Source organism: Schistocerca cancellata, chromosome 1 (genome assembly GCF_023864275.1).
Source record: "Schistocerca cancellata isolate TAMUIC-IGC-003103 chromosome 1, iqSchCanc2.1, whole genome shotgun sequence".
Taxonomy (NCBI): Eukaryota; Metazoa; Arthropoda; class Insecta; order Orthoptera; family Acrididae; genus Schistocerca; species Schistocerca cancellata.
In genome coordinates, this window is record NC_064626.1 from 1,094,760,150 (window position 1) to 1,094,773,910 (window position 13,761).

Sequence of the window (13,761 nt, forward strand, 5' to 3'; positions counted from 1 at the left end):
AATACCATACAAGAGTCTGTTGGTCTCATTACATAGCATAAATACCATACAACCAAGAATGTGAAAATAAATTTTCTATTTGTCATTGTGCTGGAGCACTGCCCCGATTAAGAGAGAAGGAACGTTTGATGCTTGGACGGCTAATTTCAACCATTCTGTAGTTTGAAGTTACCCAGTGACTGAGCTAAGGATAACAGAAAACTCGCTTCTGGTTTTTCGTGACTTGGTTTCAATATTGTGATGGCAAAGCCAGATCCCGCTGCATTTTAAAATGATAATTACATAACGATAAGCGAATTTTTTCAGCACTTAGGACTGGTGTGAAATACAGCAGCAGATAGATCCAAATAGCATGACACTCATCGTCCTTCCAGCAATAGATCTCTTGACGCTGATTGATTAAAACTATTCAAATGGTTCGAATGGCTCTGAGCACTATGGGACTTAATATCTATGGTCATCAGTCCCCTAGAACTTAGAACTACTTAAACCTAACTAACCTAATGACATCACACACATCCATGCCCGAGGCAGGATTCGAACCTGCGACCGTAGCAGTCGCGCGGCTCCGGACTGAGCGCCTAGAACCGCTAGACCACCGCGGCCGGCTAAAACTACTATAATAACAACAAAAGTAGCAGCAATTCTTGACACCAAATAGTATCGCATTTATATGCAGCAATAAAATGACGTTTGCACTTGGTAAGCTTTATCCACTCATGTAAGATTTTTATGTTTGAGGAAACCTGTAATTTTGTTTACGGCACACATTTGTTGCCTAGGTTTCGTCAATAGGTTTCCTGCTTTATACCCCTGTCCGGCTCACTCATAAGTTTCTCCCTTCTTACTTGTGGAGGGAAGGAGTATTACCTGTGTATTTAGAGTGTACAGTTACATTACTGTGACAACCTCTCAAAAACTTGAATAACCACTTTCCGCAGTGTGGTCCGTTGAGAGATGTGCAGGAAGAGAGACAGTGACTGGAAGATACCGAAGAAATGTGGTGCCATCTGGACTCCACTGCCGTGGGCATCTACGATAGACTTCTCGGTTGAGGACCCATGTCGCGATGAGACCGATTGTGGTGGTCCCACAGTCTCGATTGTGTTTAACTCCTGGGAGTTTGGCGGCCAGGTGAGTGCGGTAAACTCACTCTGGTGCTCTTCGAGCCATGCACGTACACTGGGAGCTGTGTGACACGTTGCATTGTTCTGCTGGTAGATTTCATTATGCCGAGGAAAAACACACTGCCTGCAGAGGTGGACATGGTCCACAATGATAGATACATATTTCTGTTGATCCATTGTGCCTTCTAGAATGACGATATAAGCTTGTGGGGAACGGTATCAAAAGTCTTGTGGAAATGGAGGAAACATGGAATGAACTAGAGATACACTGTCTGTAGCACTCACTATTTCAGGTGAATAAAGATTCAGCTGTGTCTCAGAAGAACAACATTTTCTGAATCTGTGCTAGTTATGTGTCAATACATGAACTTCTACAAGACATTTCATAATATTATAAAACAGTAGACGTTCCAAAACCCTACTACAAATACATGTCAATGAAATGGGTCTATAATTCACTGTATTTCTTCTATTTTCTTTCTTGTATTATGGTGTGACCTGGGCAACTTTCCAGTGTTTGGGCACGGATCTACAGCTTTTATAATTTTAATGACAGTTTGGGACTCCCAGCCCATATGCAGGGTATTCCAACTAACGCTGGCATATGCAACAAGTGGTTACTTTCGATGTGGCATGAAACTGTTACAAGCTGAGAACGATGGATTCAAAAAGCGCTATCTGTTCACGCTACCGAAAAAAATTAGTTGAATGATATTCTAATACAACGGGCACAAGTACTTTTAAAATGGCACCATGGAACTTTTTGCACCAGTGGAAGGGAAAGACTGAGAATGTAACTTGCTAGGAGCAGTGGGGTGGTTGGCTAGGCTAAACAAATAAAATGAGATCCACTGTTAATAGTGTTGAATCCTGCCTAATCTTGAATATGGAGTGTCTAGGAAACCTCCATTCTCGGATCCCTAGACGACAATTCGAGCAAATCGTATTAATGAGTTTTATTACAAAAAAGTAAATGACATTCCTTAACTTTGAGAAATACATAGATGTGTCACAAGCAAAGAGCGACAGACAAAATAATTAGTGTTCTTCAGTATAAATAATCCTAATATAAGCTAAGTAATAAAGTTGACGCTTGTAGTCAGGTCGTTAGCCTTGGAGCTTCTCTTCGACTGTGCCGCGACCAGTTGGGCGCGGTGCCTATGTCCTCTCCGCATAGAGGCCGCTGCTGTCGCATTGTCGTCCTGGAGAGGGGTCAGTCAACGTGCAGTTGGCTGTCATCTCGTCACAACTCTCTCTGTTCTGTGGTTCCCGACTGGCGTGCCGGCTCTTGTCTTTACGCCGTAACAAATAGATAGTAATCTCATGAATATCACGGCTAATACAGACTATGGTGTGACTATATTCGAGATTTCGAAGTATCGTTGATAGGAAGAAAAATAAAATTTTGTTCTTGGTTTACAAAATTCATAAAATAATTATAAAGTTTTATAAATAATTTTAATAATATAGCATAAAATGTCCATCTTTCGTTACTTCAGCCAAATAAGCAAAAGATAGGAAAGAAACCTAAGACTACAGGTTTGGACGAATAAGATGACGACGAAAAACACTCCGGCCAAGATTCTAGTACAAACGGCCACTAAATAATCCTACACATATCAGTGTACTGGAAACTGTATTAATAAAAACAATAATTAATAATTAGTTAGCTTTAGTTTGCATTCAGGTCGATGTACCAGACTTTAGCTCCGGCCTGCGCCACTGCTTACGAATGTGGGAACATACTACAGTATCTTAGGGAATACCGGTGTGCAAGTTGCAAACAGAGCAACAGCTGTGCGGCGAAGTGCAAAAGTGAGGCTGTATTATATTATCTACACTTCACCTGGTCACCAATGAGGCCGCTGCGTTCAACATTGCAATCCACAGTCAGATGAAAGGGTTGCTTAAGAACACAAGTTCAGTAGTTCCAGACGGTTGTTTCGTGTCCAGTTCTTCAACCGCCAACCTCGACCTAGCGCCACGCTCCTCACTTCTAGTGGGTGCTGACACCGAATACAGACTCGTCTGGTGCTGTACTGATGCCGAGCTGTCTCAGCGACACCAGGCGGCACAGTAAGACGATGATGTCAGCACGGCAGTTTAGCCCGAAGCGGGAATTTGAAATGTGCCGGAGGGTCGGGCATGCCAGACTAGCAGATACGTAGGAGATTAAATTTTACAGGCACGGTTTCAGCTAGTATACCATTCCCAAGCAACACTTCATTATGAAGTGCATTAAAGCCTATCCAGTCCTCATCCTAGTATCGATCATATTTCGTGTCATACACGCCATCTGATCAAAAGTGTCTGGTGACCTATTAGTATATATTAATATGGGATGCTCCACCCTTGGCCTTTGTGACCGCTCGAATTCTGCTGTGGACACTTCCACTGAGGGGTCTGCAGATAATGGCAGCCCTTTCTTTCTCAAAAGCCGAAACCAGAGAAGATAATGATTCTGGACGCAGGGTTCTGGAGCATCCGAACGGTGTTCCGTTGGGTCAGGTCGGGACCCTGTTCAGGCTAGTCCATTTCGGGAATGTTGTTGTCCACAAACGATTGCCTCACAAATGCTGCTTAGTAACGAGGTACTTTGTCATCTAAGGTACAATCACGACTCCGAACTGTTCCTCTGTTGCACCCACTTAGCGTTTTCTTAAGCGCAATTAGAGAACCACACCCCAACCACGAAAAACGCACTTGCACCCGAACATCACGTTGTCTGTACTTCAGGGATTCACCAAAGCCAAACCTTTCTGCCGGATTGCCACAAGCTGTGTCGTAAATCATCAATCCAAACCACTCGTTTCCACTCATCCACTGGCGTCGCTCTCTACAGAACTTAGTGTCGTTTAGCGTTGACTACAGAAGTGTACAGCTTTCGAGGAGCTGCTCGACCACTGTATGTCGTTACTTTTAACTCGTTAAGCACTGTCGTTGTGCTAGTTGGACTATTGGTAGCACTTCAAGAAGTCCACGAGTGATTACTTCCACTGACTTCACGTGATTTCTTTTTCATGCAAACACTCTCCGCAATGCTCAACGGTCCCTGTCTGTTGGTACACGAAGTCCTCCTGCTCTTGGTTAGTTGTGGTTGTTTTTCGCCGTCTCCACTTCACACACCAATAATAGGTCTTTGTAGCTTTAAAAGGGTTTAAATGTCATTCAGATGAGTAGTCTACGTCGGAAACTAGTTAGCTGTCCTGACCTACCCATTCTGAAGTTATTGATTCTTTACAACACAATATTCTCTGCTTCCTTTTACATTGGCTGATCCGCCTCTCGTGAAGTATAGCGGTTAGTTCAGCATGACGTAGGAATATCCGGATGTTTTCGATCAGGTGGTGTAGATGACGAGGAATCCCGTTTCCCTACGCTTTGGTGCACTTCATAGCGAGTTATTACTTGAGAATGGTATATTGGCTAAAATCACGGTCGTAAATAAATGAATTTCGCCGCAGTCCAGGCAGGAAAACTGGTCTAACTTCATGAGAAAGGAGGATTTTGATGTTGTAGCGGCTTCTCGGCTGCTATGCCGACCGGAAGTTTGTGCCACCGTCCACCGAAACTATCGCTGCCGAGGCAAGCGAATGCTTGACGTTCAGCCTGTTCTCGATGTAGAGTGCAGTGAGCACCGCGAGCGGCGCACCATTCAAACGGCCGCAAGAACAGCGTAACAATACCCATACTCCACGTATATGTACTGTGTCATTTCCTGATAATTGTACAACATGTAGTAGCGTTTTCAAATATTCTAGAGACCGCTGTATTTTTTAGAATGTCATTCAAGTGATTTCGGTAGACTAAGCACTTCCGACTTTTCGAATGAAACTGCCTCATCTGAGTAATTTTTCTTGTCACATCTAAATTAACGTTATACACTGATGTGTCAAAACATTATAACCACTTGCTTAATAACTTGTTTGTCTGTCTTTGGGCCGCGGTGGCCGAGTGGTTCTAGGCGCTTCAGTCCGGAACCGTCGAATCCTGCCTCGGGCATGGATGTGTGTGGTGTCCTTACGTTAGTTAGGTTCAAGTAGTTCTAAGTTCTAGGGGACTGATGACCTCCGATGTTAAGTCCCATAGTGCTCAGAGCCATTTGAACCATTTTTTAGTCCGTCTTTGGAGCGAAATACATCTCTTATTCTGAATATCAGGGATCCGACAGTTTGTAGTTAGGTTAGTGGAGGTGTGTGGCATTATATGTCTACGCATAGGTCGTGTAATTCACTTAAATTACGGCCCGCTGATCTGCTTACGTGATGATGGCGTCCGATAGCGATTCAGAAGGGTTCCATAGGATTTACATCACGCGAATTTTGTCACCGAGACATCAACGTGAGTTCACTATAATGCTCCTCACACCACTGTTGGGGAAGATATCAAGCAGGAAGCGATGCAGGTGGCTCGAAGCTATCAGCGTGTCTTCGATTACAGCCACAGGTCCCATGCAAGCGCAGGAGAATGACTCCCATAGCATAATACTGCTCTCACCAGCATACGTCCGTGGCACGCAGCACGTTTCGAGCCGCCGTTCACCTCGATGACGGCGTTTGTGCAGACGACCATCGACCTAATGAACCAAAAATGTGATTGGCCCAAAGAGCTAACCAGTTTCAATTGATCGATAGTCAAATCCCGATGGTCCTGTGCCCACTGCAATCGTAATTGACGATGTCGTTGAGTCAGCATGTGAACAATTAGGGATGGTCTGCTGAGGAGCTCCATGATCAACAATGTGCTATGAACGGTGTGCTCCGAAGCACTTTTTCGAACATCAGCATTGTGCTCATTTGGCAGAGATGCCACAGATCATAATCTATCCCACTTTACAGAGCAGACAAGCCTTCTAGCCCCACGTTCTGTGAAGAGTCCTGGACGTCCAACCATCTGGCTCCCAGTGGTTGCTTCACTGTCCTTCTAATTCTTTCCTATAAGCTCACGACAGTAGCACATGGACATTCGACCAGCGTCGCCGTTTTCGAGATACTCGTTCACAGGCTATGTGTAATAGTACTGTGCCCCTGTCCAAATCGCGTAGCTCAATAGATTTCCCCATTTGCAGCCCACGTCTTCCGCTAGGGTGACCCCTCGTCGTATCAAGGCCGTTATTACGACCACAGGTGTTTGTTCTAGGTACTGATTTCTCAGGATCTATGCACCCAAACTGCGTGAAAATGTAATCACATGTCTGTTCTACACTCCTGGAAATTGAAATAAGAACACCGTGAATTCATTGTCCCAGGAAGGGGAAACTTTATTGACACATTCCTGGGGTCAGATACATCACATGATCACACTGATAGAACCACAGGCACATAGACACAGGCAACAGAGCATGCACAATGTCGGCACTAGTACAGTGTATATCCACCTTTCGCAGCAATGCAGGCTGCTATTCTCCCATGGAGACGATCGTAGAGATGCTGGATGTAGTCCTGTGGAATGGCTTGCCATGCCATTTCCACCTGGCGCCTCAGTTGGACCAGCGTTCGTGCTGGACGTGCAGACCGCGTGAGACGACGCTTCATCCAGTCCCAAACATGCTCAATGGGGGACAGATCCGGAGATCTTGCTGGCCAGGGTAGTTGACTTACACCTTCTAGAGCACGTTGGGTGGCACGGGATACATGCGGACGTGCATTGTCCTGTTGGAACAGCAAGTTCCCTTGCCGGTCTAGGAATGGTAGAACGATGGGTTCGATGACGGTTTGGATGTACCGTGCACTATTCAGTGTCCCCTCGACGATCACCAGTGGTGTACGGCCAGTGTAGGAGATCGCTCCCCACACCATGATGCCGGGTGTTGGCCCTGTGTGCCTCGGTCGTATGCAGTCCTGATTGTGGCGCTCACCTGCACGGCGCCAAACACGCATACGACCATCATTGGCACCAAGGCAAAAGCGACTCTCATCGCTGAAGACGACACGTCTCCATTCGTCCCTCCATTCACGCCTGTCGCGACACCACTGGAGGCGGGCTGCACGATGTTGGGGCGTGAGCGGAAGACGGCCTAACGGTGTGCGGGACCGTAGCCCAGCTTCATGGAGACGGTTGCGAATGGTCCTCGCCGATACCCCAGGAGCAACAGTGTCCCTAATTTGCTGGGAAGTGGCGGTGCGGTCCCCTACGGCACTGCGTAGGATCCTACGGTCTTGGCGTGCATCCGTGCGTCGCTGCGGTCCGGTCCCAGGTCGACGGGCACGTGCACCTACCGCCGACCACTGGCGACAACATCGATGTACTGTGGAGACCTCACGCCTCACGTGTTGAGCAATTCGGCGGTACGTCCACCCGGCCTCCCGCATGCCCACTATACGCCCTCGCTCAAAGTCCGTCAACTGCACATACGGTTCACGTCCACGCTGTCGCGGCATGCTACCAGTGTTAAAGACTGCGATGGAGGTCCGTATGCCACGGCAAACTGGCTGACACTGACGGCGGCGGTGCACAAATGCTGCGCAGCTAGCGCCATTCGACGGCCAACACCGCGGTTCCTGGTGTGTCCGCTGTGCCGTGTGTGTGATCATTGCTTGTACAGCCCTCTCGCAGTGTCCGGAGCAAGTATGGTGGGTCTGACACACCGGTGTCAATGTGTTCTTTTTTCCATTTCCAGGAGTGTAGTATAATATATTTGTTCAATGAGTACCGGTTTATGATCTGCATTTCTTCTTGGTGTAGCAATTTTAATGGCCAGTAGAGTATGTCATCAAATTCTGACTCTTAAGAATAAATATGTTCTCAGCAAAAAATGTGGGGCATTACTTTTTGAACGACACTCGTAATTTAACAGGGGGGGGGGCAAAAAGGACATCGTCTATTAATTTAAAACTGTTACTAAAACAATAAAAGCACGAGATAGAGGATGGATATACTATTTTGACGGGGTTGTAGTGTACTTGAGGCGTCGGGACTGGCTGAGCAGTGTGTGCGTTTGCCCGCAGCTCCGAGGCGCTGGACTCCGAGCGCGGGATGCTGCTGAAGGTGTACTCGGGGCTGGTGCTGGCGGCAGACGCGCTGCTCGTGCTGCTGCGCGTGCTGCTCGCCATCCTAGAGGCGCTCGTCTCTAAGTTCCTGCCCGCCAAGGAGAAGTCCGTCGCTGGCGAGATAGCGCTCGTGAGTACCCAACGACCTTTTCGCTCTCTCCGTGTCGGTGGTAAACACACTCTCATCAAAACGATCAGGAATCTCCTATTGAAAGGTCTCTTTAAATAAATAAATAAATGTAAGAGTGAAAGTTCTCTTTGAAATAATTAAAAATATCACTGAAATACTGTTTCCGATTGTAAGCTCTGAGCTGAAATAATAAATGAACTGTCGTAATGAAACTTGTACTGTCGTAATGTGAAAGCAAAGCTACACTACAACAGTAATAAAACAACGGAAAATTCAGGATGGAATGTAACAATATTATGATAAGGAAAGATGCTGAGTCGCAGATAGGCACAACAAAAAGATTCTCACAATTATATTGATGCTCGCAGTGTAGTTTCAGCTGCCTGAGACTGCAGTCGTGTGTGTGAGTTGCGTTTGCATGTGTGTGTGTGTGTGTCTGCGAGCGCGTATGTCTGTTTTACAATTGTATTGACGAACTAGGATCACGTTAACAACTTTAGATCCTCTTCTTCCTTTGTTGTTGCTTCCTATTTTTCCAGTATTCCCTCATTCTTTCCACATGAAGTCTCTTCCTTTCTTCTGCCCATGTTGTTCCCGATTTTTTATTTCTTCTGCTTTGAAAGCCTTCCAAATTTAGTATTTTGATTTAAAACAGTTTCTTTCTGCTATTTCTGATTCTTTGATGTTGTTTCTTTCAAGATCTTTTCTTACTTCCGTAATCCATGCTATTGTTGATATCTTCTTCCAAAAATATAGGAGTATTTGTCTTGTTGGTCTATTTCGATCCATTCGGTAGAGATGTCCAAAACAGGTTAATCTTCGTTTGGCCATTAGTTCATATATTTTCTCTGTATTTTTGTAGATCTCCTCATTACTTCTTATTTTCCAACCATCTGCAGTTTTCATTGCACCCATTATTTTTCCAATAACCTTTCTTTCCAGTACCTGTAGTTTGTCCATCTTATAGTACATCGTTAGGCATTCACATCCATATAAACATTCTGGTCGTACCACTGTGGTGTAGTGTTTTAGTTTTGTTTTTCTAGATATACATTTCTTGTTGTAAATATTTTTGGTCAAACCATATGCTCTTTCCATTTTGTTAATTCTTACATCTATTGCAGATTTTTATAGTCCATTCTGTTGTATAGTTCCTCTGAGGTATTTAAATTTATTTACTCGCTATATTTTACCTATTTGTGTTTCTATGTATTTTGCTGCATTTTTTATATTTGTCATAAATTTCTTTGTCAGCTGAAAATTTTGAGACCAGTTCTGTTTGCTAATTTTTCCAGAATGTTTATTTGAGTAACTGCTTCTGTCAGGTTTTCTGAAAGTATTGCGAAATCATCCGCAAAAGCCAATCAGTTTACCTTAATTCCATTTGTTTTCCTTCCCAGAGTTATTGGTTCAATTTTGTGATTTTTTAGCTCCAAATTCCAGATCCTTACATTTTTTTCTAGAACACAGTTAAACAGTAAAGGTGCTAAACCATCACCTTGTCTAACACCAGTTTTTATTTCAAAAGGCTGAGATACTTCTCCCATAAATTTGACTTTAGATACTGTACCTGTTAGTGTTTCACGAATTATGTTTGCTAGTTTTGATTTAACACCAAATTCTCTAATGACCTTATCTATCGTTTCTCTGTCTATACAATCAAATGCTTTCTTGAAATCTATAAATGACACTGATATTGGTTTGCTGGTTAACATTCAATGGCGAATTATTGACTTTAAGTTAAAAATTTGTTCTGCACAGGATCTTCCCTTTCGAAAACCATCCTGATATTCTCCTGTTTATTGTTGACGAAGACCTTAACGGCCGAAAGCTATAATTGTGAGAGTCTTTTTGTTGTGTCTATCTGCGACTCAGCATCTCCGCTCTATAATAGAAATTAATCGTCACAATGAAAAGGGAAGTCTTTCATACTGTAAAAGTTAGCAGTCTGACTGCAAGAATTTTGAACAGTGTGAACTGCCTCAATAATGAGCTTTGACATGAAACCTACAGTAATTGGTTTTGCAAAACTGATCACAAAAGCTTTCTCTGAATGACATAAATTGGCCCTGATCGAATAAATAAATAAAAACATCAAAATATTTCATCCTTACCTCTATTCTGCGCAAATCTGGATAACACGTTGCAGTACTGCTCTGTCTTGCGCGCCGCTATCCTAAAGCTGCAAATTACTGTATCTACACAGAGGCACTCGAGAGGTGCAATGAGTTCTCTGTTAGTTGCAAATCGAACTCATTTTCCGAACACACTTGGTTCCACGATCCATTAAAAATTGTAGGAGAGGGGTTGGTAAAAAAAATGAATTATGCGCGTAAATGACAACACTATGTTTCTTGCATACGGTACTGTGAAAAAGTGTTCATGGTTGATTTTAAATTTAATGAACTTCTTAACATTCAAACAATACACTTTCCTATCTCTCAAATCTAGCAACTTTCAGTTCAATAACCAAGTCAGTCCGATGGCACAGCAATAGTGAAAAAGCAACATCATTATAATATTTACCTCTGACATTCCATTAGTCTTCTTCCTTCACAAATCAGTTTCCGTTACAATCTTAATATAATCATGTTGATTGATCATACTGATAAACTGAGACGTTACATTTGAAACATAACATTGCCACTGCTTCCTCACTCGAACACAGCTTAACATTGTCTGCTGCACTGTGCCCTCGAGCACATCAGAGATAGTAACCTAACTTCTGCGATGTAGCTTTACAATATCGCTGCTCGCTCACAATCGATTCAGATTCCAGTATCATACATGATACCTATAATTACCCCGCTGTGTGGCGGACCAAAATTTCACAGGCGGGCTGATGCCAGTGACATTGTATAGACTGGGAAATTTTACTTTACAAAAACAATATTCTGATAGAAAGATGTAGAGACGTCAGTACACAAGTTCAAAGATACAATACTAGTACACAGGTAATAATAACACTATACATGACAGAAAATACGAGGGTTGTTCGGAAAGTAGGGAACGTTACCGTGTGACGCGCGCGCCGATCGCGTATATTTTGGTATGTGCGTGATCGACAGCTCAGTCGGCATCCATCCGTGACAGTGGGAACGTCTCTGCGCGTCTGGTTTTTTCGATATTCGAATTTGAAATATGCGCTGCAATCGAAAATCCCGCCAGTTGTGAGGTGTGGTTTTTGTTGGTAAAAAACCCAAAACCGTAGAAAATTATCGTGAACTGTGTGAAGTGTCAGAAACAACGTAATGAGTGAATGTTCCGTCCGGAAATGGTGTATTCGGTTTAAACATGGCCGAACCAACGTTCATGATGAAGAGAAGAGTGGACGCCCGAGCATTGTGACTGACGATCTTGTTGCTAAAGTCGATGAAACGATTCGTGGAAACAGTCGCTTCACAATAATGGAGCTTTCGCTTTCTTTTCCACAAGTTTCGTAAACACTGTGATTTGTGAGCCGGGTACAACCGACAACTGCCACTGGAGACCGCGAGAGTCGCAAATCGTGAGGAGCAGCACGTTCCGTTGTAATGGCGCCAGCTCGTTCCTAAGCGTGTACCAAGCGCAATGTAAACCACGTGTGGCGTGCTTAACGAAGACAATCACGCCCTGCGTCCACAAATGAACGGTTCATTTTTCTTTCCTCTCTGACCCACGGGGTTGTGTGGGGAAGGAGACAGACAGCGAGGTCATCGGTCTCATCGGATTAGGGAAGGACGGGGAAGGAAGTCGGCCATGCCCTTTGAAAGGAACCATCCCGGCATTTGCCTGGAGCGATTTACGGAAGTCACGGAAAACCTAAATCAGGATGGTCGGACGCGGGATTGGACCGTCGTCCTCCCACCCATGTATGTTCGTGTGGCGAGGAGCTATTTAACTCAAGACTTTTGTGCACACTTTCATTGTTGAAAACAATGATAAGGAGTGGAACAAAAAAGCCAGAATAACTACACGGTATCGCTCGCATCAAAGCAAACTGTTTTCTTCGTCTATGAAATGGAAACAATTCCATTATCCTTCCTTTGTAAACAGCCTTACAATTAGTTCCTAACGTTCAAGCCATGAAAATCTCTTCTTGGGCATTATTCAAAGGCCATAGGATAAATCTGAACATTAGAAGACATGTGATATTATATCCTGGCTTTGCACAGCGCTTGTGAATGTAAAATGCGAGGTGCTTTCTTTTTTACCGGTTAGACATACAGCTACGACGCTCGCCAATCTTAGATTTCCGCGTCGGAAGATGGACCCCGCTGGGAATTTCTCCGCCGGTATAATAGCGAAACTCGCGCAAGCAGCACTTTCTCCCCCGTGGTACTCGCAACAGATCAGAAAGCTTCCTCACTGAGGCTCTCATTAAAATGTGGGGGCTGAGGAGAAAGTGTTCCTCTGATGAGCTCCAGTCGCTTTAAAATGACTTTTTTTTCTCGTCTACAGAGTGACTTGCGACCGTCTGTAATTTCTTACTTTTTGCCATTCACTGCCGCATAGAGTACAATGCATGCGTCCTGCTTCGATCAGTTGCATACAAGGGCGATCAAAAAGTTTCCATTCCAAGTCGGTATGCCAATCAGGCAAAATCGCCGTGAACATTGAGGTAATATTCCCACCGAAGCACCAGGTTTGGTAAAAACCCGTGTCGTCCTGCGTGACGTAGTCCATAACTCCCTACTGCACATCCCAGTGCTACAGGAAGCGTCGACGCTCAAGCGTCTTTCTTAGGGAACCGAAGACGTGATAATTCACGTTTCCGCATTTACTGCACGCATGTCGTAAAGACATGAATGCCACCCTGGTCGCTTGCCTATGTGATATGTGATTTATTCATCTCATTACGTACAATTTTCAAATAAATAGATTTGATGTACAGGAGACATGTCAAGGTTTACAAAAAGAGAAATACAAAAGTTTACATTATATTTTAAATTTCTATGTTACAGCTACACAAGTACATAAAATAATACATATAATACAATCCCTCTGTTCAGACTTTGAAGCTATCCTCAATGAATCATTCGACAGAATAACAACACTTTTCCACCAGAAGAGTAAAGAGCAATCTTTTCAGTGAACCAAGCTCCATCTTAAATATATTACTGCCTTTTATTTCATCGAAAATTTTTGACCCCATATACTCTGGTGTTTGGGCATAAAGTTTTAAACAATGTGTTGGAAGTTTGAAATTATCTCTGTGGCGAGTGCTGTAGTTGTGGTCAAAACGGAAAGTGTATATTGATTTTTATATAAGAACACCACCACCTCATATATGTAAAGTGAGGTGATAGTATTTTTAAATTTTTTAACAGTGATCGACAGGATACACTTTTTGTTTTTTGCAATACACGTTTCTAATTACTTTCTTTTCTAATACTAGGAGGCTAATGACATTTGCTGAATTTTCCCAGAAGATTATGCCATAACGAATAACTGACTCAAAGTAGCAGTGATAAATTATCTTTCTGGTATCCATGTTTGTGGCACCTGACAAAATACACATTGCAAATCCCAAGCT

At 43.7% G+C, this 13,761-nt stretch overlaps 1 protein-coding gene across 3 annotated transcripts in view; it reads left to right on the top strand.

The window, feature by feature from the left end:
* Nucleotides 1-13,761, top strand: part of LOC126091602 (epidermal retinol dehydrogenase 2-like) — a 137,948-nt gene that overhangs the window by 92,826 nt on the left and 31,361 nt on the right. For all 3 annotated transcript variants that reach the window (XM_049907075.1, XM_049907077.1, XM_049907076.1), the window contains one exon: nt 8,075-8,246. In XM_049907075.1, the coding sequence (XP_049763032.1) occupies nt 8,075-8,246 (172 nt within the window). The remainder of the gene's footprint in view (nt 1-8,074; nt 8,247-13,761) is intronic.